This window comes from Fundulus heteroclitus, chromosome 19 (genome assembly GCF_011125445.2).
Source record: "Fundulus heteroclitus isolate FHET01 chromosome 19, MU-UCD_Fhet_4.1, whole genome shotgun sequence".
NCBI classification, from domain to species: Eukaryota; Metazoa; Chordata; class Actinopteri; order Cyprinodontiformes; family Fundulidae; genus Fundulus; species Fundulus heteroclitus.
In genome coordinates this window covers 19,245,739-19,271,232 of record NC_046379.1, presented here as the reverse complement: position 1 = coordinate 19,271,232, position 25,494 = coordinate 19,245,739, and the positions used below count along the sequence as shown (strand labels likewise).

At 38.7% G+C, this 25,494-nt stretch overlaps 2 protein-coding genes across 5 annotated transcripts in view; both read right to left on the bottom strand.

Moving 5' to 3' along the window:
* Nucleotides 1-23,852, bottom strand: part of LOC105939030 (4-galactosyl-N-acetylglucosaminide 3-alpha-L-fucosyltransferase 9) — a 31,503-nt gene extending 7,651 nt beyond the window's left edge. For 2 of the 3 annotated variants that reach the window (XM_036151143.1, XM_036151142.1), the window contains exon 1: nucleotides 23,682-23,852. In XM_036151143.1, coding sequence (XP_036007036.1) covers nucleotides 23,682-23,820 — 139 coding nt within the window. In that variant the 5' untranslated portion in view covers nucleotides 23,821-23,852. Of the gene's footprint in view, nucleotides 1-5,414; nucleotides 5,492-23,681 lie in introns of those variants that run through there. The other variant, XM_012881022.3, reaches the window with a different exon arrangement.
* Nucleotides 10,149-23,770, bottom strand: LOC118567071 (4-galactosyl-N-acetylglucosaminide 3-alpha-L-fucosyltransferase 9-like). 2 transcript variants are annotated; one of them, XM_036151144.1, is made up of 3 exons: nucleotides 23,682-23,770; nucleotides 14,004-14,175; nucleotides 10,149-13,768 (listed from the first exon to the last, which is right to left on the bottom strand). In XM_036151144.1, the coding sequence occupies exons 2-3, from the start codon at nucleotides 14,014-14,016 to the stop codon at nucleotides 12,684-12,686; spliced, it is 1,098 nt and encodes a 365-aa protein (XP_036007037.1). In that variant the 5' UTR covers nucleotides 14,017-14,175; nucleotides 23,682-23,770; the 3' UTR covers nucleotides 10,149-12,683. The 2 variants fall into 2 exon arrangements, with proteins under 2 accessions (XP_036007037.1, XP_036007038.1); XM_036151145.1 differs by having other exon boundaries at nucleotides 14,004-14,172; nucleotides 23,682-23,748.
* Nucleotides 23,853-25,494: the final 1,642 nt, after the last annotated feature.

The window sequence follows — 25,494 nt, the reverse complement described above, 5'->3', positions numbered from 1 at the left end:
AGAAATCAGTAACGTCATTTTGACTTGTCAGAATGTCAATTTAAAAGCTGAATAATTCAAGATATCTCTAATTCATTTAGAGATGTTGTAAAAGGAATTTTGACTAGTCAAAATTACAATTCAAGATATCTTAAATTTAGTTTGTACTAGTCAAAACTGCATTTCGCCTATCCAAAAATACATTTAAGATGTCTTGAATTATGGTGGCATTTAAGATATCTTTAATTAGAATTCTGACTAGTCAAAACTAAATTTAAGAAATCTTGAATTGTAATTTTGACTAGTCGTAATTTAATTGTAGATATCTGAAATGGGTATTTCAGATAGTCAGTAATTCATTCGAGATATCTTGAATTGACGTCTCCATACAACACAATGGAAAATCTGATGTAATTTTGACTAGTCAGAATACAATTAGAGATATCTTACATTGCTAAAACGTCTAGTCATAAAACAATTTGAGATATCTTGAATGTAAGGGCGGTAAAACCGAATTTATGTTTAAACGGCATGCCATATGATTTTAGCCTCAGCCCATCACCTGCTGCTCCTCTGCATTCTACAGCAGAGATTTTCCTGTCTGCAGCAAGTCTCTGTGCTTCCTTAACAACAAACCTTTTAAAGCATAACACCATGTCTGGTTGAAGATCGGGTTATGTGGTTCATAACAATGTAGAAATTTTCTTCGGTTGAAACGTCTTTCTTGGTGACATTTTAAGAAAACTTACTTGTATAGGCAAAAGATAATTATTGTAAGAGAAAAAAACGTTTTTTCCAGGTTACTGTTACCTTGCCTTTGTCCCTGCTAGACATAAGTAAGGACTGCATCTAAAATGAGTGGGAACATTGCATGTACAGCATTTATGATTGCCTTATGGGCCAGTTTATCAGCTAACCGAAGAATTTTTGTCTTAGCTGCGTTCCCAAACCATCTTATCACATTGCTGCTTTTCAAGGATTTCTATATGAATCAGTTTTTTTTAAACTCATACTCTGGTGAATTTCTCTAGTTACACATTGTCACAATTTATCTGATGAGCCCGAATTCAGCCACACACTGAGCTAGTTTTATAAGAGTTTTATTGAAGAGAGGATGAGTAGTGGAGTGAAAAAACCAGAGTCTCGACTGAGCAGGAGCAGGAGGTTGTGGATGGGTGCTGGAGCTAAAGGACCGGAGAGGGTTCTTGGAGGTGCAGGGCTGGTGTGGGTTCGGAGGTGCAGCAGAAGAGAGAGTTCTTGAAATACAGGGGTAGCAGGAGATCCAACAACAAAGGAGAGGCTTACTTGGAGCACTGGGGCAGCAGGAAATCCAGCTGCTAGCAGAGAGAAACAGGCTGACAGATGTAGAGTGAGTGGAGACTGATGATGAACCGGCGGGGAAGAGAAGACTTTCACTCCTGGAGAAGTGTAGAGCTACAAGGAGAGTTGTCTGCATTTTCCATGACTTTGCAGCAATCCATCATACTGAGCAAGCATGAAGCGACAGTGGAAAGAAAAAACTCCCCATTAACTGGAAGGAAAAACCTCCAGCAGAACCAGGCTCAGTGTGAACGGTCATCTGCCTCGACTGACTGGGGATTACAGATTAGTGCCTAACAGGTGTGACTAATTGCTGAGGGAGTGGAAGGTGAGTGAGAGGTACTGGAAAATAACTGGGAAAACAGCCAGGCCAAAACTAAACCATGACACATATAGTCATACAGTATAAGATAAATTAGAATATTATTGAAAAGATAATTTAATTTCACTAAGGGAACATGATATAGATTAACACAGACCTTTGTTTTTGCTAATAAAGATTTTTTTCCACATTAAGTTAATAAAAGTATGCCATTTAAGATTAGAATATTGCATCAAATCAATAAAAAGCTAAATTTTTCATGCAGAAAAGGGGGCATAAAGAAAAGTATGTTTAATACTGGCTTAAAGGATGTTTTTCTCTAAAGGTACGTTTAATCTGACAAACAAGGCTTTTAAAAATGCATATTGTAATTTATTGAATATGACTGTAGTTTCCTACTGCAACACAAGTAGTGGCATTAGCTTATCAGCAGCAGGAAGACATGCAGGTGAAGGTGTGTTGCCTACGTCAATGAATGTGCCTACTTGTGTAAATAATATCCTTCCCATTGCACTGACTGATTTTTCTCTGTAAAGGAGTAGTCTAAAATACTTTGGAATCATGTTGCAGTCATTATTATTTAAGATTTTGGAGGGTTACCAGACAGCACAGAGGGGGGAAAGGGAGAGAAAATCAGTGATGACAAAACAACAGAAATAAGACCCAATACAGTAGGATAAATCAACAATGGACAACTATAATCAAGTTAAAAAAAATCAGACTAGTATTCCTCATAACTACTGAAGGTCATCTAAGCACATACACCAACACACGCGTGCTGTACAACTAGCTCTGTACACATGCATGCAGTAATACCGGTGAAGAAATTTATATATATATATATATATATATATATATATATATATATATATATATATATATATATATAGACAAAAAAAACTGAAGAGGTACACAAAGGAGATAGAAGCCGGATGAATAAACAGCTGCTGCTCGTTGACAGAACAGTCACCCTAGACGGCAAAAGCAGGCAAACAAACCTGTGCACTGCCTGGATTGATTCCAAGAAAGCCTATGATTCAATGCCACACAAATGGATCCTGGAATGCCTGAAGCTGAAGGTGAACAGCACTTTGAGAGCCTTCATTGTAAACTCCATGATGCTGAGACCAACCTCAAGCCAATTGCACAAATCTCTACCAAATGTTGAATATATCAAGGAGATGTTATGTCCCCTCTGCTGTTCTGCATAGGCCTGAACCCTCTCAGCCAAATACTCAACAAGTCTGGCTACGGATACCAACTCAGAAATGGGGCCTCTAGCAGCCACTTTCAGTACATGGATGCAAAAGGTAGGTTTATACTTGCCGCATTGAACAGGACACAAGGGTGCAAGCATCAAAAGTGACACAATCATGCTGTCCTCGCATGATCGAACAAGTTTGCCTGTACTGACATAAAATGGCCCAGAAGTTTCAAGCGGCACAGTTTTGTTAAATGTTATGTTGTTACTGTTTTTGTTCTATGACTGAAAACAGCATGCTCAAATTACTGGCAGTCTTTCAAGGGTGAGTTTATTGGTCAAGCCTGTGGGTGCAAACAAGGATTCTGGTTTCTGTTTCCGTCACCTGCAGCATAAATAAAGTCTAAAACCACTGCCCACTGTATGTAAAGCATTCAGTTTTTTTTTAATACAGCAACGTTTTTTAATCTTTCATTTAAAAAAAAGATCCATATGGACTTCACAGACAGGCTGTTTTCCCCACCTTCACGTCCTCATGTCTTTCTGTGCGCAACGGGTAAACATACCATCTTCTTCTACTTGCAGGGAAGGAATACATGGAACGCCATAACCAGGTGGCTGGTGTAGCGTACAGAAACATCTGTTCAGATAACCAACTGGAGACCACCAGGTCAAAATGGGAATCACCTCCCAAGGTGGTGGAGAATGACAGAACACAAAAAGCTGGAGAAATACCAAGGGCTCAGGGAAGAACTAAAAAGAGTCTGGAAGATGAAGACAACAGTGGTGCCCGTCGTCATCGGAGCACTCGGGGCAGTAACCCCCACTCTGGAGAAGTGGCTCCAACAGATACCTGAAGAAACCTCAGACATCTCAGTCCAGAACAGCACAATCTGAGGAACAGCTAAGATCCTAAGAAGTACCTTCAAGCTCCCAGGCCTCTGGTAGAGGACCCGAGCCGGAGAAATGGAGAGCTACCCACCCTGCTCAGGAGTATGGAGGTGGTTGAGAGAGCAGTTTTTTTGGTTTTCTTTTAATATATATATTGTATGCTGTCTTTTACATATGGGGAGTGTTGTAGTTCTCTACAGTGACTTTATTCTTTTTGAAAGCAAGAGCAATGACTAAACAGGATGCAAATTGCAGCTGAACTGCCAAGGGCGGTATATTGACTTGCTTGGAGCCCTGCCAGGCCTGTAGGTGTGACAATGTAGCACCTTCAGACAGCTATTAGTATTATTCTAATTCTTTTTCACAAGCTGTCCAGGTGAGTGACATCCCTCCCTATGTATAGATAAACTTGGCTCTACTGCCACCAAACCAGCTTATGCCTCACCCAGGACCCCAACATGCTGCTATCAAGTTAATAAACCACCACTGCATACCCTAGAAGATTTTGCGCTTGCTCCAAACAGTCAGTTGTTGTGCAATCAAGCCATGTGGGATAAATCAGACTGAGTTGAAAGTCACATGAAACATGAGACTTTTACAGGCACACAGGAGACTGCCTCTCACAGCAGGAGCTCACTGTATAAAGACTTGCTGGCCACGTTTATCACTCTCTTTCATCCGCTGCCCTCGTAGCAGCATCGGGAGAACCCGCTCATCTTCCTCTGTGGAGCGGAGGATCCGACTGGAGTTTGCTGTTAAAAGAACGCCAGCGCTTGAATCACTCTTTCAACTGTTGTTCTAATTATCAGCTGTTTGGGCTAATATTCACGGGACAATACCTAACAGGCCGAGAGTTATTCATTAAACATTAGATATCTTAAAACAGTGTGTAATGGCACAACACTGTGATCTCTTAGGTGTTAAATTGTGTGATATGCTCTGTACGGCGAATGCTCAGTCACCGCTGGGTTTTTAATCTTTGATCTTGTTATGTCGAGTAGAAAGTGGCTGGTTGACCAGATCTTGTAGCTACGAAGGGATTAGACCATTTAAAACTTGAGAACTGAGCGAGTTAAATGAGGGCTTTTAAAACATGATTAACATGTTTATGCATATTTTTTTTTTTACCAGTTAGAAGATGAGCTGCAGCATTTTGAGCTATTTGTAGGAAGGATTTACTTTGCCTAACATATGAAATGTCAACACAGGGATTTTTATGTCCAGACATATAAAAGCTAAAGATTCAATGGTAGTGTACTTCTGTTTTTACAAACTTTTTTTCCAGAAATGAAAAGCTGTATATTAAGTATTGAACATGGTTATGTGCGTGTTGTTTCCTTCTGGCATTTATTCAAAACATGAGACCCACAGTTTCTGTCCAACTGGTTTTACTTAGATGACTTGACATTCGATCTAAATCTCCAAGGTACTGCTGTGCTCCAAGTTTTTAGTGACCTTGGTAAATATTTGTTTTGTAATTTACTTCTGATTTAGACACCTAAATGCAAGACACCTAAAAGCTATTTTTTTTAAGGAAACAAACCCACTCAGTTGTTTGTGTTGCTACAACAGAAGCCAACAATATAAAGTGCAGAAAAACATAATCATCTACTGCATGGTGTTATTGTGTTTTAAGAAGAAGGAAAGGCATCTACACTTCTGCAAAGGTGAATCGTGCAGATGTCTCACTTTTTGGCTTACCTTTAATGGCTGAAATGGATGATAAGGGCAGGTTTTAATAGGGCTGTCCAAATTTATGATACTTCCAGCCGTTGAAAAATTTCGGCGGTTGAAAGGAGGAAGAAACTTATCTATCTGAATTTTTACAGGAACAACCTCATCCCCGTCCACGCCCAACACTAAATGAATGAAGGGGTGGAACTAACTGATGGAAAAACTTCCTTAAGTGAATAATATTTGTAAAACCTCTTGAAACATGGAATACATAATTAAATAATGCCATATTTGAAGTCCTGTAGTTTTGAAGTCTGTACAGTCTTTTCTGTACAGAAAATCATTTATTTAGTTATTTACTGTCTTGATCATACATAAACAAAACAAATAGCCAAATCGTTAATATAGTAGTAGTGAGTTACAGCAGAACTTATAATATGTTCACTCACTACTTTAAAAGTTGTTGTTTTTTCAACACACTTTTTCTACAATTAAAGAAATGGAAATTCCCTGCTCCTTCCAGTTTAACAAGAAATTCAGCTTGGCTCAAGTGCATGATGAAACATCTGAAAACACCTTTCACTATTTTATTTTATTTTTTTGTCGTTAAGGACACAAACCTGTTGGACCGCACAAACCCGTACTAAACTAATATGATTTTGTTCCTGATTCTATATGCTTTGGTTCTGTAAAGAAAATTCCCACCAGTCACAAAGTGAGAAGTACAATGACTGGCAGTATCCCCTGGGACAACATATAAATCGTCTGTGCAAATTCTCAGTGAAACATGTAAAAGTCCTCTCAGAAAGACCTCCACTGGTGTGTGGATGTATTAGCTGATTGGGAATGAGGTTAAAAGATACCCCTCAGTGTCTTCATCCACCTGATCGAGGATGTTGGAAGAAGGGGCCGTCCTGCATGCTGTGAATCTTGATGTCAAGGATGGTCAACTTAATTTTCTTATCCTTGCTGAAAAGCTGCATCATGTCAGCTTTCTCATGCAATCAGTCAGAGCCTGATTTTCAGCAGTGAGTGATTGCTCCTGTTCTTGGCTAAACTACTGACCCTCAGTGCCTAAAACTTATGTCTTTATCTCTACAAAGGATATCATGCTGTTGAAACTGGTGTGCTTCTGGTCAATGAGTGAATAATGTTGTTGTAGCTTTTCTCAAGTAAGGTAGTGGTGTTAGTGGAACATTTCAAGTGGCTGTCTTTTGATCTCGACGTGGCAGCTGCTTTTGTGCCTTACCAATGGTGAGACGCTGGAAACACTCATCAATGTAGCTTTGTAGACTTTGGAGGTTTTCCACATCAAGTTATCATGTTTTGCAATGGTTAGTTCTTAAAATGTACATAAGTATTTGGCTTGATTTTAATGTCTTGTTTTTGCTTGAGCCAGGCTGTTTTGTTTTAGTAGGGCTGTGCCATGTTTTACGTACCCACAACTCTCACGAGATTGCAGCATATCTCAGCCTGAAAATCCTGTTGTTTAGAAAGACTTCCTGTTATGGTACGTGCTAAATGTCTGACTGTTCTCTGTGTTTTCTGAAAGTTCTTTGCACACGAGTCAAACAAGTTTATTGAAAACAGAGATGAATTGTATGCCCTGGTCTGACAGGTTCCAGTCAAGTGGGCAGGAAGATGTCTACGAAGAAAAGGGGGAAAGGTGAGTAAGTATATCAGGGGAAAAATAATACACGGACACAAAACAATACACAACCCAAACACTTTGAATATTGATGAAGGGCTACTTTGAAATTTATAAACTTCAGCTGAGATGGTTGAAACATGAATTCAACTAAGTATTTGCCATGTATATGCCCAAATTACACCATTGTGGGACAATCAAGGTATTTCTATTCTATTCTATTCTATTCTATTCTATTCTATTCTATTCTATTCTATTCTTTTCCAACCAGGCAAAGATCCCAAATATACATCAAAACTGGTTTTAGAATGGATAGAGCTTTATGAGGTTTACGTTCTTGTCTAAGAGGCAGAAACCCTGCAAAATTCCAAAAAAAGTATTAGGGTTCCTTGATCTATCATCCAAAAACGTTTTTCTAAATTATACAGGTCGCTGTCTAAACTAGATATCTCTCCCTGTTATGGAATGGGAGGTGTATTTGAACAAAACTCCTGTTCTCAGATATGTTTAAGTTCTTTCGGAATGACAAGAAACCTGAATGTGCAACTAATATAATTCCTGTACACCATTAGTTGCACCTGAAGACCCCAGTCCGTCAAGCTCCAGAGGTTTGCGGATGACACCACCCTGATTGGGCTCTTCTCTGGGGGTGACGAGTCTGTGTACAGGTGTAAGATTGACCATCTGCTGACCTGGTGCTGTAAGAACAGTCTGGAGCTCAACACCCTGAAGACAGTGTCAATGATTGTGAATTTTAGAAAGAGCACAGCCGCCCCCTCCACCTATCATCCTTTGTGACTGAGCTCTTTGAACTATGGCCTGGTGTCTAATGTGTCAGACATCCTTCCAAGGTTCATAAAAGAGCGCCCGACTCTGGAGAAGCTCATAGTGCAAGCTGAAGCCTTGGGCGACGCTGTCTGGATAAGAAAATCAGAAGTATTGAAGGTAGATTGCATTCATCTGCTACATTTAGTTCATGGCCTTGGCATCACTGTGAGCCACTCAGCTGTGCAGATGGGGGCAAATCCAGACGTTTTGTTCGTGCCCAAGCCTCAGCTTCACCAGCAGCCTCAGCTCTAGAATGGTCCCGTCTGGTCACTGGGGGTTCTGGTCACCACCTTCACCGCTCCACACTGCCTCAGAGCCCCAGAGCCAGCTTTGCGTCAGGGACAGCTGTGGATATACCTATTTCAAATAGACAACTTAAACTCATTGCTTCCTTGTATGACATCACGGGGAAGTCAAAACAAATCAGGCACAATGTTAACGAAGAACATTTTGGACATTTACTAGTCTGGTTCATGTTTGTATGATTCCCAGAAAAAAAGACAAAGACTTTCTGAAGATCATGATCGAAGCTTGTGAAAGATTGTCATTACCACAGTGAAATGATTCTTGCAGCTAAGGAAGCCATTTCTCCCAAACCAAAAATAACGAGCCTGCTCACAGTTTACAAAAGGTAACCCTGATGCCATGCCATGATATTAAAGCCATGATGAAAATTTGATGTCAGATTGAATTCTGGCCATGTAGCCGGAGGACAACTCAGAAGAGGGTTGTGTGAAAGAGTTTCACGCTTTCAGGCTGGGATGGCCTCTCTCTCAGCAGGGTGCCTGCTGTAAGAGAGGAGAAGGGGGCTAGCAAGCCACCCCTGCAAGCTACATGAGATCCAGTCTGCCCACAGTCTTTCTACTCTTTCCTGGGATTCTAAAGAAGAGGCCTCCCTGCAGGAGCCATTTATGGGGCCTGAAAGAGGCCACAAGCTGAGTAAAAATGAGCCTCTCTGAAACTCAGTTCCTCCCTGGCATCGGGAGAAACCGCCAGCTGATTTAAAGATAAGTCTCTCACTTTTGCTTAAAAACAGATGCTGAAGTGAACGAATCTGTCTATGCCAGCTTTGTTTTGCTTTCTCAGTGGGCTCCAGACAGAGCTGGTTCCAGAGAACGCAGAGCTGAAAAGCCGGCACAGGAGCCACTTCCCCAAGCTGAGGGCAAAATCCACTGAAATCGCCTGCTGCATGCCGGGGACTTGACTGCAACCGGGCCAGAGAACATGGCCACATGTCTGCTGCCGCTAGGCCATAGAGCCGCAGGCTAGCCTGCTGCTGAAAAGACCAACGATTTTCCCTGCTTTTCAGTGCTCCCTTCCTTGGATGGCCGAAGTGGACTGAACTCACCTAAGGCACCGACAGGTTCGGCAGAGAAACCACAGGGAAAGGTTACATGATCAATTGGAAATGTTTGTGTAATACTCACACATGGTTGTTCAAACACAAAGAGCTAACGGTCGTAGCTCATTGCTAACATTCGGTACCATGTCATTGCCAATGTGATTCGAGTGTGTTTTTATGGTTATAACAAATGTTATCTCCACAGGGGTTTCATACACTGATGGTATATTAATGTTTATGTGAACCGGCTCCCTCATTATGGCTAAAAATAATTAAAGTTAGCGCCGAAAGTCCGCTAGCCAAACGGCTATTAGCTTCTGGTAACTTCCGGTTCCGGAAGTTACCAGAAGTTCCTTAAAAGACAGAGAATTATTTATTAAACATTAAATAACTTTAAACAGTGTACAATTGTACAGCACTGACTGACCTAAACTAGGACAAGTCTAGTTTGATTTAATTTTAAGCAGTGTATGTTTCTTTTTAAAATTGTATGTAAATATCTGCTTATAGCTTTGGGTTATACTCTTTAAATAATTAGATGCACTTGCTTAAGCATGTGCTTGTTCCAAAATAACCATAGGCCACACCCTTCAAGTTTGTTTATTTACCCAAATATTTATTCTCTCCATTAAACTATTAGAAAACTACAGTTAGAACACATTTGGCAACATACAACAATTTTAATATTTTCAGGAGAAACCACTCACAAAGATTCGATCCCATTCAATGTGAGATATTTTTGGACGCAATAACTCTGCACCTGCAAATTTATCAGTTAAATCTTGAACAGATAACCTGTAGCATGTCTCATAGGAAGAGAGAAAGAATGGGACAGACAACATTCACAATAGAAACCCATTTTCTTCATAATGATGAGGTCTTGTTTCCAAACTCAAAGCTCCATTCAAGACGACCCATAACTACTGTGGTTTATAGAACTTCACATTATTAAAAGTGCTATGTCCTTTATCAGTAAGGCAATGCTAGCAGGATTACGACTTCATACAAAACATTTGAATGTAAAAATATCACATGATCATTTTATTCCTCTTACAGATTTTTCTCATTAATTACTTTCATTTTAAAGTCTCTTAAGTCTTCAAAATATCACCCACCAAGTTACAGTAGAATTTCTTTCACCTTCACACCAACATTTTACCATTAAGAATATAAACATATATACAAAACTATGCATTTCTTTCAATAATGTAGTTAAAGCTTCATAAGCATGATAATGTTATTGATAGCCTGAACATAAACAAATAAACAAAACTATGCATTTCTTTCAATAATGCAGTTGAAGCTTCATAAGCCTGATAATCTTATTGATAGCCTAATTGTATTAAGTTGAAGCCTCAATTTATTACATTTATGCACCTGTTTCCACATGCATTTTTGTGACCAGATTCATTTATTTATTTATTTATTTATTTTTTTAGAAATAAGAGCACCCTCAAACTTTCCATGCTGGCTCCAGTGACAGCAAAGTATCAGTTCAGAGAAAAATATATCTTTTGGCATTTACCCTATAAAAAGCGGCAGTTGATCTTGCATAAAATGTTTACATGGTGTTGCTCAATGTTTAGTACAAAAAAATAACTTAAATGAAAAACACAATGTTCATATGAGAATGCTGAGTGGTGATTACATCCAATTTCCAACTTCTCTCAGGAGATTTAAAAGTGATGCAATTTTCATACCGTGATAGTGTGATCTAGATTGTTTTATACTGCTGCAAACAACAGAGAAAAGAAAAAAATCCAAAGCTTCTGCTTCTAACCGCTGACTGCTGAATTACAAAAGGTAAGATGGATAATCATAGAATTACTTTTTAATCCAAAAAAAGATATATAATTGGAAATAAATTGCATGCATCTTTGTTTTTGCTCAAAAGTTGGTATTTACCTTTATCTCTGAATACAAATTTGAGGTAATATTTTGAGAACCCATAGCACAGATACATAATTATATAATTACTCAGTTATGACTTTATTTTATCCTCTTTCACCTTTTCCATTTTAAGTGGTTCGTGAACTACTAATGCACCTGGCATTAGTTAAGAGTGAGTGCATCATAATCTTCAGTGCATCTCATTACAAGAGGCAGGGTCTCTCTCAAAGCATAATAAGCCTGAGCCTCTAACATAAAAGTAAAAATAAATTAATAAATACGTACAATTGTAATGGACCTGATAATAAGAAATAAAACTGCATTCATATGTGTACTATATTTGTAGTTTCAGTTTTTTCAAAAGAAACAGCAAGTGAAATAACTTGTAGGTGAGTGTTAATATATCCAGGTTTGTTTGAATGCATCCGGCTCTGTTGCTAGGTAACACATAAAAGTCGCAGGACGCTGGACCTCAAGGAGTTGAAGACGTCCGACATAGAACCGAACAGCGATGGCCTTAAGTAGAGATAAACTGACCGAACATACGTTTTTTAAATAGATAAAACAAAGACAACTGCTGCTTTCATTATGTCATGACATCATCATTTTTGTGATTAACATGGCCAATCATGTGCATTGTATGCTGACCTCTGCACAGCTGTCTCGTAGTTTGTCACATTTGTTTCGGAAAATATGCTCATGTGCTCATACATTACCGAGTTCATGATGAATTGATAGGTAATATTTTTGTTAAAATTATTTTGTGGGTTTTCTAGGGAGTTGTTTTTTCATGTTTGTTTGTTTGTTTCTATTTTCCTGAGTGCAGTGGTTTGATTAATGTTCAAAGGAAGGAAGGAAGGAAAAAGGGAAGGAAGAAAAGAAGAAAAGAAAAGGTGGGAGACAAAAGAATAGGAAAGACCACAAGAAATCAATGAAAGGAAGAATACAATCAAAGGAGGAAGGGCACAACAGAAAAATTACAGAAGACAGTAAAGCAGGAGGAAGGAAGGACAAGGCTTGATCTACAAGGAAGAAAGGATTAAATGAAAAATGGTTAAAAAGTTAAAGGAAAGATGGAAAAAGAAAGGAAGGATACTCCAGGTAATCTTATTTTCTTAATTTATACCTATCAATGTTTGGATACTGGAATCTAATTCCAGTTGTTTAGACTGTCTAGGAACTTTGAAAATTCAACTCACATCTTTTTTTAGGGGGCAACTAAACCCCAGAGGCCAAGCTCTTATATGGCCTCTTTATTACAATGATCATCAATATTTCTTTAAAAAATGTAAAGAGAAGTGTCTTTTTAGATTTGCAATGTAAATGTAAACTTACAAAAATATTTTTAAAGACAGCAACAGATTTCCAAAATTATGAATATCAGTGCACTACTACCTTCACATTTAACTTCAATGCTCTGCATAGGTAACTTCTTCACTATCACAAATGAGATGGTCTTTCTACAATGCTTCAATTAAATATTACATCTAAATCCTACATCCTAATGTTTGTCTCGGTGAGTTACTGCCTTTTCTGTGTGCCGCTTCATGAAGCGGTGATGAGTGTTATATAGTCCATCTCAGCACCATCAACCCCAGTACCACTTGTTAAGGTTATTAAATGCCCTGTATTCTTTGTGCCTTCTCAGATGATCACAAGCCTTGCATGTGTGCTCTGCCCAGAAATGCGCTCTGGTTACTTTAAAGTGGCGTCTCCATTTAAAGTACCCTCGGTACAGGTCTTCATTCTTGTCCAGGAGACGCAGGTAGTCAGCCAGCTCTTTGGGGGATTTGAAATCATCCACATGGATGAAGGCGTCTCCTTGAAGAATGTTCTCATAGTTTTGCCTGGTTGTGCCAAGAACCACTGGCACTGTACCCACAGAGAGGGGGATGAAGAATTTTTCAGTGATGTAGTCCTTGTGGACTGAGTTCTCAAAGGACAAATAGAACTTACAGCTTTCCATAGTGGGAATGTAATCTTTGTCAGAGATATACTTCCCAAATGCGCGCCCATATATATCAACGTTAATGTGGTTTTTTAATTCATTGTAATATTTTGACCGCACATGCCCAGGATTCCAGTTGCTGACAACCCAGCAGACCAATTTGTTTTTGCTTGGTGGTACAAAGTCCTCCACAGTCTCTGCTGGTACAATCGACCCATAAGGCACATGGATGTTAGAATCCTCACGGTAATTGAGAGTCAGATTGAACAAGTTATTAATCCCGGGCAGCTGGGCTGAATTTGATGGTGACTCCAAGTTCATCCAGATCCATTTCTGGAATGGGGGTCGCTGCAGTTTCGGCAAGTTGGACAGGTCCCGAGCAATGTCTCTGTGGTGCATCACAACCCCGTCTGATTTGTTGTAGAAGTTTCTGTCCGCTGTGATGAAGCAGCCCTCGATGTTAAAGGTGGAGCTGCAGATGTTCATTTCATAGTTTTGTCCGAAGGGCTTCAGCCAGACAAGTACAGTGGTCATGTTTTTGTCACTCTTTGTGACGATATGCTTTATATGCGTTGTGGAAACGGGCAAGTCTAACTGAGCATATAACCAGTTGGCGGATGGCTTAAAATACATCAAAAAGGCAGTCGCAAAACATCCAAAAATAAAAACACAGAACAGGAGCGGTCGAAGGATTTTGTAAAAAGTTCCAGATGGCTTGCTCTCTCCTGGGAACGGCACAGAAACATGAAAAGTCACAATCCTTTTCATAATCACAGTCACATTACTTTTTTCATTTTCTCTGGTTCTTCTACAATATCATTAATTTTCACTGTCTATATCGGAAGAAAGCTGCCTCGAATGTGCACAGGGTACACATTTGAGCCATCCTTCTTCAACCCATTAAATCCTTTGAATTAACCCTAAACAGTGGTACTTCCGCCATCATTTTGAGTTACAGACCTGTCGGCAGCATGCTGAGCCAGACTCAAAGCCCTTTATGATTCGATGCTCCTTTAACTAATTATATGGTCCGTAGGGAGAGCCGCTTCTTTGCTCTTCAGGAGAACAGGTCCTTGATGGCTTAATGAGGGTTGGCTGATCTTAAATCAGCGGGTCTTCCTAAGGAGTCCTCCTTGTTGAGAGCATAGAAAAATACAAGAAGAATTATCTGATTAAGAATTAGAGAGAATAAAACTCTCATGTCAGTAGATTGTACGTAATCAACATGCAAAGGCAGTTATGGTTAGAGGATTACATACACTTATCGTAGCCATGAATATTGATTTTTAGCTTCTAATGATGCTGTTGAAAAATTATCTTTCTAGGAATCAATGATTTTGCGTCCGTCCATCCATCCATCCATCCATCCATCCGTCCATCCATCCATCCATCCAGAATCAGGTCAGGGGGGCAACCAGTCCAGCAGAAAAAACTCTAACATCCCTTTCCCCAGCAATATCCTCCAGCTCACTCTGGGGGATCCAGATGGGATAGTAACGCCTACAAAATCTGGGTCTTCTCTGGGGTCTCCTTCCAGTGGGGCGTGGCCAGAAATATAACATCTGCACTAAACTATAGATCTGACACTGCATCAGGGATTAAGATGTAGGGCTTTTTGTCACCATGCCCTCTGATGACAGCCGTGATGATTTTAGGAATAACAATAGTTCGACTTTTTGTGTTAATTTAGTACATCTTATCAATTTAGAGGGTTCTTGGTAAGTTGCCTTGACAGATTTCTTATAATTACATTTGGCATAACATTTGTTGACTTAAGGAAAGTTGAGGATCAGGAGGTTCAGACAGGAGTACTATCGTCAGATAGATCAACTTAAGATAGTGTGGGAAGCCATTTTTAGATAAAAACATCTAGATATTTACTTGATCTTGAACACTATTCAAAAGAGATTTGAATTCAATGCAGGGGAGCCAGTCCATCTTCGTTTCTTCCCTCTCACTGGTTTACAGGAGCTTTTAATTGGAGTGTTGTTGCTTAGCTCCAGTTAGATTTAGAAGAAAAAATCCCTTTAAGTCCTTAATGAATGGGCTCAGTTTCATATATACGTAAAGCTTGTTTGTGTTTTCTGCTCCACTACACCCTTCTCTGCCATCGCTCATTCTCCCTAATCACACCTGTTTCTGCTAATTAGGCCCACGTCCTTTCACCTGGCACTGCAGCTATTTAATCCTGCCTTCCACGGTCTTTCTCCCCCAGATTGTCCCGTTTGCGGTGCCTATATGGTGCTCCCAGTGCACTTTGGCTCAGCCTGTCAGACCTTGTGTTCTTCTGCGTGACCTGTCCTTACTGATGGTTGTTCCAATGACTGTGAGCTCATCATTTTTTCCTCTGTGTGATTCTGCTGCTCACTTTACCCGCTCTGGTGAGCCAACAGCCTACTAACTCTGGTCAAGACTTGGACTGCTTTCTGGTTATGATTCCTACCTAGCCATGACTAATAAAGAATATAACTGTCTCATTTGACAAAAGCAATTACGCACTGAATTAAAACAGCACATTTGTTTCAGGTACGTAATCTGTAAAATTAATGTGTCGAAATGTTAAGATTTTAATCTCATAGATTGTTACTGTGTAAGATAGTGACCTGATTTCAGATGTGACACAAAAGACTAAAAGAGTCTTAAATGCTTAGTGTAATATCTGATAAATAAAAAAACGAAAATTAAAAGATTTTTTTTTAGGCCTTTCAACTTTTTACAGTCCCTAAGAAAGAATGTGGCTTCCTTTTTTCATTTTCTGTTATTATACAACAAAAGGTTCACTGTACATTATTTGGATTTTTATGATATAACGAGAAAAATAATCAACCTCAAGCCAGATAATTAATAGATAACATTTTTATAAAGTAAAATCTGAAAGGTTTGCACTTGAAAACAAACCCTTAAATACAATCTGGTGCATGTCTTGGTAAAGTCCCAGCTGTTCTGTAAAAAACAAATTATCAATCTCTCATAAGGCACTGTTTAATCCACCATGTGGAAAGAAAAAGGGTTTGATGGATCTGCAATTCTATCAAGTCTATCTGAGCTTTTGGCTGTAATGACAGCAAAAGATGGCTCTACAGAATATTTAACCAAAGTATTTAAAAATACAAATTCACGACACATTTTTCAGATCTTTTGTTTCAAATCTTCTTTTTGTTATGTTTGATGAATGTTTGAAATATACCCGTCCCTTCAGTTCACAGTTTTGCACTACACTGTGTTGCTATGTTGCTACACTGTGTTACTACTAAAAAACAAACAAACAATAAAAATACATAAACATTTAATTTTGCAATGTCGCAAAAAAACAGAACGTTGAACCTTGAAAGGCACCAAAATGTAAAATTATAACCCCCATAAGTAATCATTGACAACGTAGCAGCGGAATGACAGTAGCAAAGCAGTGGTACAGAGTTCCTTCAATTAAAATTATATGGCTTGAAAAAAAGATTTCGGTCTTTATTTTTGCATCGGAGTTTTCAACCTCCTACGAGAAAAGGGAAGTAAGAGGGTGAATGAATCTGAATGGGCTTTGTGGTAAGAAATGCTGAGTTACTCTGCCTCTTGGGCAGTTGATGGTGACCTTGAAGTGATTAGAAATGTGCAAATTTGAAACTACAGACAATTTCCATAACTATTCAATTGAAAAGGAATTTGTGTAAGCTTTTAGAACCAATTAGCTACCTACAGTAGTTAAAGATCATACACACATTATTGTCAAACAATGAGACAATGTCATTTTTTTTTCTACACCAGCTTTGGCTTTAAAGTTTTACTTTAAAGCAGCTTGTGTTTTTATGAGATTGCCATTCGAATTACGTCCCTCAATCTTAATGATTCATACAGATGCCTCTAAAACTGATCTGCTCACATACTCTTCCTTCTCTTTGTGGTTTTATGCAGCAGTTGTATTTGATCAATAAAAGTTGAAAGGTTGAGCATAGCATCAGGTCGAAAAGTGCGGTAGAGTATGAAAAGGGAGAAGCAGATTGAGTAGCTGCTTCATTTCCCCTGCTGGTCTGGGGCACCAAGAATAGTTTATCTCATTCAATCAGTCTATGCTTTCTCGTCTAACAACTTTACCAAGCCACTTTGTTAGTGTGCTGTTTTGCTAGAAAATAGAGTAAATCTTATACAAAATTTTTTATAAAAAGCATCTGAAACAACATCAGCAACAGTGTGCATTCTGTTTTTGTTCTGGTGTCAAGGTTAAATTGCCTTCTATCTAGCCTGCTTGTGCCCTGACTGAAAAACAATTTCTGTTTGTTATAAGATAACAGCTTTTAAGGTTTACAACATATAATCACAATCAAAACTGCTGATATATTCCTCTTTTAAAACTAGAAGTGCGTGTTAATTACCACTTTTTCCCTAGGGTCTGATGCCTATCTCCAGTGGTTAATGGGCGAGATATTTGGTACATCCTGGACAGGTTTCCAGTCCATAACAAATGAGACAAACAACATGCATAGTGATACCTGAAAGCAATTTGGAAAGTTAAGCAAACAAGCTTGTTGTTGGACTATGTTACACAATAGTAGTCCCAGTAAAAAAAAAAAACAAGTTAGTGCAAGTGTGTGTACTGCATCCCTTTCTTTTTATGGGTATGAGTGTTTGCCTGTGGGGGCACTAGGGTGGGAACGTGTGAATGTGACTGTGGACCTGGTTTTCTTTTTGTCTTTTTATCAGGTTGGGTTTGGGCTGCTCCCTCTCCTGTCCTTCTCAGGTCTCCACTAAGTGTGGAGCCCATCCTCCCTGGACCTTGGGTTTCTGTGCCCGTGGCTGTATCCGCTCAAGCGTAGCTGGCTGCCGGTGGTGCCCACGGGCTCATCGCCACAGCTCCCGGGGGCTTCGGCACTGTGGCTGTTGTGGGGTTTCCTGGGGCTCCTCTCTGCTCTTCCCTGGGATGGGGGAGACAGCCATCCCGTGTTGGTCCCTCTTGGGCACCTTTACTCTGGGGGTCACTTTGGGCTTCTGGTTTCCCCGGTGTTTGTCTCGGCACTCTGAGGGCGGGTCTTTGGCTCCTCACAACCACTTTTGAGTGGCACAGGAGTTAGGGAGTTAGTCTTGCAGTTGGGTTGCTGATTTGATTCCCCGCTCAGACCGTCTCAGTCGTTGTCTCCTTGGGCAAGACAATTCACCCGAATTCCCTGCTGGCGGTGGTCAGAGGGCCCGGTGGCACTGCTGAATGTCAGCCTCGCCTCTGTCAGCCTGCCCCAGGGCAGCTGTAGCTACTAACATAGCTCACCACCGTCAGGGTGTGAATGTGTGTGTGTGAATGGGTGAATGACTGATTGTAAAGTAAAGCGCTTTGTGGTCGTCAGACTAGTTAAAGCGCTGTACAAGTACAAGCTATTTACCATGTACATGTGTATGTAAGGATAAACCTTACATACACATGTACACTCTCACAATCACAGGTGCTTGGATTCAGGTGCTTACAGATTAACTTCTGTACAGAATAACTATGATTATCTTTAGCTGTCACTTTATACATTTCGTAGTAAATAATACTGTGTATTCTTCAGTGATGGTACCAAGGCGTTAGTTGTTTGTACCTGTAATACTTTATCGGTTAGTTTTGCTCTTCTTTTTAAATCTGTCTTTGCAGGCGTAGAAGCAGACTCCGAGGATGTTATCTTGCTCTCTCCTTTTCCTCTCCTCTGTCTTTAACCTTTTCTCCCTTTTAGCATTTTGTCTAAGATTTTTCTCTTTCTTTTTTCTCTTCTACTTTCCCATTTTTGTGTCCATTGGACATGGAGTAGTCCCAGAAAAAAAATCTAATAAAGCAATTTGCATATATAAATCAAGCGAAGCACTATGGCGAAAGCAGTAATGCTCCACTAGTGAGAGTAAATCTGTTGGGCTCTCTTTGGCATTAAGACAAAAATTCTTAATGCTACACTGCCAGACAGGTCATGTTAAAAGAAGAAAGAAAACCCAAGAATACACGGAGAACATCCAACCTCTGCACAGAAATACCCTGGCCAGTATTTAAACAGAGAGCATCCTTGCTGCAAGGTGACACTGCTAACAGCAGCACTACTATGTAGCCTCTATTTTGCTATGAGATTTTAACCTGGACTCAGGTTTTAGGGTGTTGGCTATAACATTAGAGTAAAAAAAATACTTTGCTGTGTCCATTTAAAACAAACCAAAAGCAAATAGTCACAAAACTTTAAAAATTATAAGTTATAGATCTGTACCACATTTATGTACACATTTTGTCAGTTAGACCATGCCAACGAGAATACCACCTAATACAAAAACCTTTGAATGTGAAAATACCACATGGCCCTATTCTCCAGCACTACAAGCATTGTAACTGATCTGTTTTCACATCAAATGATTTATTTTATTTCAATTTCTCAAAACTTCAGCCACAGATATACAGCAGACGTTTATTCGTCTCCATAGTGGTGTTACAAAATCATTTGAACTATAAAAATATATACACCCCACACAATGTCTTTCCTTAATCAGAGAAGGTGGCTCATCATTGCACTGATTTTCTTGGGTGACAGCCTGGGTTTGCTGCATTTATGCTCATTATGGATTCTAGGGACTAGATTCTAGAAGAGAACTGTACTCATTATTTACACTACCTTGTTGTAAGACAATGGCTGTAACTAGGAGCATGCTGTAGCTGGATTTGATGGACAAATTATTTACCTATCACGCCCAACAAACTTCCAAGTTCCTGGATTTTTTGTGTGGAGTTGGAAATCTTTCTTTATGCTGTAATGAAGCAGCTCTTGGTGTTAGACCGCACAAAGACTCAAACTCAGTCCTTCACTCTGAGTCCCTGAGCAAAACTGTATTACGCAAACATTAATATTCTCGCTATCCTAACTGACCTACAACAGGAAAGGTTTATAATGATTAATTGTTGAGCAGTGGGAAAAGAAGTCATATAGTTATACGGTGTAATATTATATCTGGTTTCGGTCTTGGGTTAATGAACTTCAAGTCACCAGGTGTACATTCTGAAACATATCTTTGATCTGAAAAATAAAACAGGCCTCACACATTCATGTTTTTCATTTAACAATACATTTATTTAGTCTAATATACTATTAGACAAAATAAATTTGGCCCAATATAATGATTTTACAAAAACTTGTTCTGACTAAATTATTGTCTCAATAAATAAGTAGAATGTTTGTATTTTCTGAAGAAGCAACTCTGTAAAAGAGTTATAAGAACCAGCCGGGTCAGCACCTGGTTAAAATGCAACCAGATAAAATAAATATAGATTTGTTCGCCAATCCTGTCACATCCTCGCAGCATGAACACATATAAGGGCCTAAATGTATCATGTGTCTGCATCTTGTACAAAAAACAAGAGAGACAAGGAAGTGTAAAACAATATTCATAAAATAAAAAAATATTTCCTCATCAACGTTACCCAACGCATTGGGCCACAAAGCATTGTTTTCATCCAGGAGAAAGAATGGTAAGCTAAAGTTTATGTTGGACACAGGCCAAGACCTGTGCTGTATTCTGTCGTACCGGTAAGGTCGTGTCAGCAGGAACCAATACAAAAACATTTAAATCTAAAAGTACCACACTTCCGGATCCCTTGGCACTTGTGCAGCTAGTATTTGTTGATTCATAATCCTCATTAATAATGAATAACTAAAAAAAAATCTTGAAACTGTATTATCAGACAGTTAACCAAAAAAGGATGATAAAAGCATGAGCCTTTAGACAGTAATCACCTTACAAATTCCACCTACTCACTAAACTGCTGAAAGAGTAAAATAATAACAGAATTAAGGTCAAAATTGATCAATTGATAAATAATGAGCAGACAGAGATGTGAAACTAAACAATTATAAACAGTTAGCCAAAGACAATGAGCTCATGGTGATCTTGGGATTAATCACTAATAATTATGCCTGTGCAGATTCTCAGTTATCCAGGACATAGCAACAGTAAACAGGCTTAAATCTGAGGCGATTGGACTTTCGCTCAGCTTTTCTGAAAATGTTTCGACACCTATCCAGGAGTCTTTGTCAGTTCTGCAACCTGTAGCTGGAGTGCTGCTCTTTTGAAGCACATAAGGCGCAGTTCCACCGGCTTGGTTTGGCCGCGCACCGCACGTCTCCGCCTGGTTACAAGTGGTTCAGGAGCAGTTTTTTTTTTTTTTCAGCGGCAGCCTGGGTTCTTCCTGGCCTACAGGAAGCAGGGTCAAGCTGAGCTGACTCAAGAGGAGTTTTGACACATGGCTTTTCAGTGATTGGCCAAGGGGTGATGAGAAAGAGAAGGGTTTCTCCGAGGAAGATAATTTTACTATTTACGACCCCTCAAGGAAAAATACGAAAAGAAAAAGGATACAATCAGCTTTCTATGTGCATACATGCTGTACCAGATACGTAGATTTACTTAGGCTGTCTCTCATTTTACACACATGATGGACACTTCTATCTTTGAAGCGTCTGAAGGGAATCATGCCCATAAAATGTCGACCAGATCCAGGCTTCCAAGTTCTTGAGTTGAAGTCTACAGTAAAATATATATATATATATATATATATATATATATATATATATATATATATATATATATATATATATATATATATATATACCAAAAAAACAATGCACCACTGCTTTTCCTCCTTCCCCCTTATTAATTCTCATAAATATGGCAATCTTTTGTCTTTTAAACCTGGAAAACTAACAGCTTCCCTCCCAGCAAGCAGCATAGCTGAGTCTAGGCACAATTTCAAGGTGTGTGAGCTTCGCCCAGTATGGGCTTGTGTGTTGTATTTGTGCTGTATTTATTGGTTTGAACCATGTAGGTTGTTCTCCACAGTGGCTTTATTGTTTTTTTAAGCTAGGTAGGTGACCAAACAAGATGTACTTTGTAACTGATCTGCCAAAAGTTGTTATCATGTAAACAATGATTTACTGAGATCTCTGCCAGACCTGTGCATGTGACGATGTTGCACTTTTTGCCTGCATCAAAATATTTTATATAGCTCTTTGATAGCCTTATGCATAGATCCACTATCTCTGCTGCCACACACCACATCTGTTAATGCCTCACCCAAGATAATAAACCATGAGATTGTCAAGGTTTTGTGCATCCCCAAAACCGTCAGTGAACTCTTAAGTGCTAGAATGCGTGATAATTAACCTTCACTCTCTTAATGTGGACCAGAAGATCTGAAGTATCCCCAGAATAGCAACAAAACAGAATGAGTACAATCCAGAGGCCAGATTTTGTGAAGATTAAGTTTAACCCTCGATAGAGAGAGCAGTGGATAAATCAACCCTACCAGACCTTACTACACTAAAAATGAAAGGATATATATATAAGATGATTCACTTGCTTTGATTGGAATTATGGAATGTCATTGTATTTGACCAAATCCTTTTTATTTTGGCTTAACCTTTGTTTATTGTCTGTTTTTTTGCTTGTAAAAAACAAACAAAAAACAGGAGTTGTAATAAGGATGAATGAAACACAGAGAATTAAGATTTTCTAAAAATGTTAGTGTCTTATAATATATATCACACAAAGAACAGGAAAAAATATGAGTTTTTAAAAGACATTTAAATGATTCTTTGTTCTACACAGTGCTGACGTGTAGGGTTAGAGCAGCTACAGCAACTTCGGGTTATTCATCTCTGATCTTGGAACATCAAGAAGGAAGTGGCTGCTTGCCCGGATCATGTAGCGACGAAGGGACAACACCAGTTAAAACTTTAAAAGTGTGCAACAGAATTTTAAGATCAACGCGATGATGGACAGAAAGCTAAAGAAGAACCTTTGAAGTTGGATTGATGTGTTCATTCTTCTTAGTACTAGGTAAAAAAAAACTAGCTGCAGTGTTTTGAACGGTTTGCAAGGATGACTGATCCAGCCTGACATATAAAATGTCAACACAGTGTAAAATGTAATTTGTCTGTGTTAATATTAAAGCAATGTCTACATGTGGTGAAGACTACATAAATCTTTATGTCCAGACACATAAAACCTAAAGATTCAAAATTTGTGTACTTGTGTTTTTTGCAAAAATTAGTGATCATTTCTCGCAAATTGAAAGGGCTTTATTAAATATTGTATTCTGTTCTGTACATGCTGTTCCATTCTGGCATTTATGCAAAACATTATCTTGAGTAAAAATGATATGGGACCCATATTTACAGTCCAACTGGTTTAACTGAAATGATTTGATGTTAGATCTAAATTTCCAAGTAACTGTTGTCCTTCAAGTTTTTAGGCACCTTGGTAAAAATAAATTTTGTAATTTAATCACTTCTGATTTAGACACCAAAATCAACGTTTTTTTTCCCCCAAAAGAAAGTAAATCCAGTTAATTGCTAGTGTTGCAACAATAAAAGTGTGAACTATCTATTCAGCAAGATGTTTTTTTTTAAGTAACTTACAGGAAAATGTATTTCTATCCATTGTATCCAATACTGATGAACACACATAAGGCAGTTTACACCAAAATACTAACGTCCCTGAAGTGTGTGTGTATGTATATATATATATATATATATATATATATATATATATATATATATATATATATATATATATATATATATATATATATATAATGTAGTGAAGATGTGCAGGTCTGCAGAGATGGATTGTGTAAAAAAAAAATTGTCTTACCTTCAATGGCAGATAAGGAAGAGGAAGATAGCGTATAAGAGGGCCGTCTGAATTCATAGTAATTTTCCAGCCGTTGGAAAGGTTTGTCTTTTGGAAGGCGGAAGACAGGAACATCCACATCACTGTCTACACCCAACATTAAACGATCAGAGGGGTGGAGCTACCTGTTGGTAAAGCTTCCTTCAGTGAGTATAATTTTTACAACACCTTAAAACAAAGAATACATAATTAAATAATGCCACATCAGGATGATTTTTTTTCTATACAGCAGATCATTTGTTTACTTTGTTCATCTACTGCCTTGATCCTACATAAACAAAACAGAATAATATTTGCAGAGACATTTGCTATCATACTTTCTACAATAGCAATATAGTGGTGAGTTATCGTAGAAGCTATATGTTCATTCACAACTGAAATCTTTTTTTTCCCCAACACACTGTCTATATGACAGAGATGGGATTTCCCTGCCCCATCTGACCTGAAATAAAATTCAACTTGCCTCTGGTGCATGATGTAACAAGACACCTGTTTCCAGTTTTCGAGAGACGACTAATCACTCATCACATTTTTTTCTTTTACTTTTAGAATGCAGACATGTTTGATTGTGCAAACCTGTGCCCTGTGAGAATAGAATCTGATTTGGCTCCTGGGTTTATTTTCTTTTGTTGGAGAAAGAAGGCAGATGTAGTTAAGTGAAGGTTATCCCACCAGTCACAAGGTAAAAAGTGGAATGACTGGCAGAATCCGACGGTTACCTGAGTCTATGTAAATTTCCATTGCAAATTCTCAGTGAGACATGTAGATAAAGAAAGATATGCGCTGCTGTGAGCTTCATCAGCTATGAAGGTGAAATACAACACAGTACTCGTTTTTGCAAAGAGTCAAGCAACCTGTCTTCTTTTCTGTTTAACTTTATATTGGCATACTGACAAATAGTATCTGCAGCACTTTTGATGTGTGTGCTGTTCTTCCAGAACTTGAACAACTGGTTTTCTCTTTTATATCAATGGGGGTAATAATATTCAGTTCACTGTTATATATTATCTAATTTTTGGGGAAAAAAAGGCATCCTTAGAATGACAGAATGTTTTGTATATTTCAAGAATTTATTTCAGATTTTAGTAGTTTAGGATCTTACACCGTTTGTCTTTCAGTTGCTTCAGTATTCATTTACTTAACTACCCGGCAGTGCAACTCGGAGGGGTAGCTCAGAACTGCAGGACCCGGTCAGTGGGTTGTACAATGTCCATTAAGCTGATAAAAGGTAGCATTAGCTTATGTTGTCAAGAAGGTTTACAACTTTACTGATGCAGATACAGGAGCTTTACTGACTCTTTTATGTTGCTCTAAAAATATCCGTGTTGTACTGTTTGCTTAGCATGTAGCATTGTTCAGCATTTAATGTTTCTAGTCTGTCTGCCCTGGACAATGTTTTTTTATTTACCTCGTCTATAAAGAGTTGCATGTCTTGTTCTGGCTGTTCTCCATATGTTAGCAGACTTTAAGACTTTCAGCAGTGGCTCATTATTTGGGTGAAGTGGAAGGCTTTTGTGAAGAGATGGTTGTTTCTGTGCGCTGCTGCCGGAAGAAATGCGACAATTTGGGTAGATGTGAATGGGTCATTTTATATATAATACAGTAAAGTGTGAAAAAAATCCTTTGTTTTTACTGAAAAACTGTGGCAGCTGTGGTTACCAGAATATTTCAGTAAAAATGTAAACCAGTTTACCAACCCACCTGTATTTTGTACAGTGAAAATGTAAACCAATTTACAGAACCACTTGTATATTTTACATTATACACTGTGGAT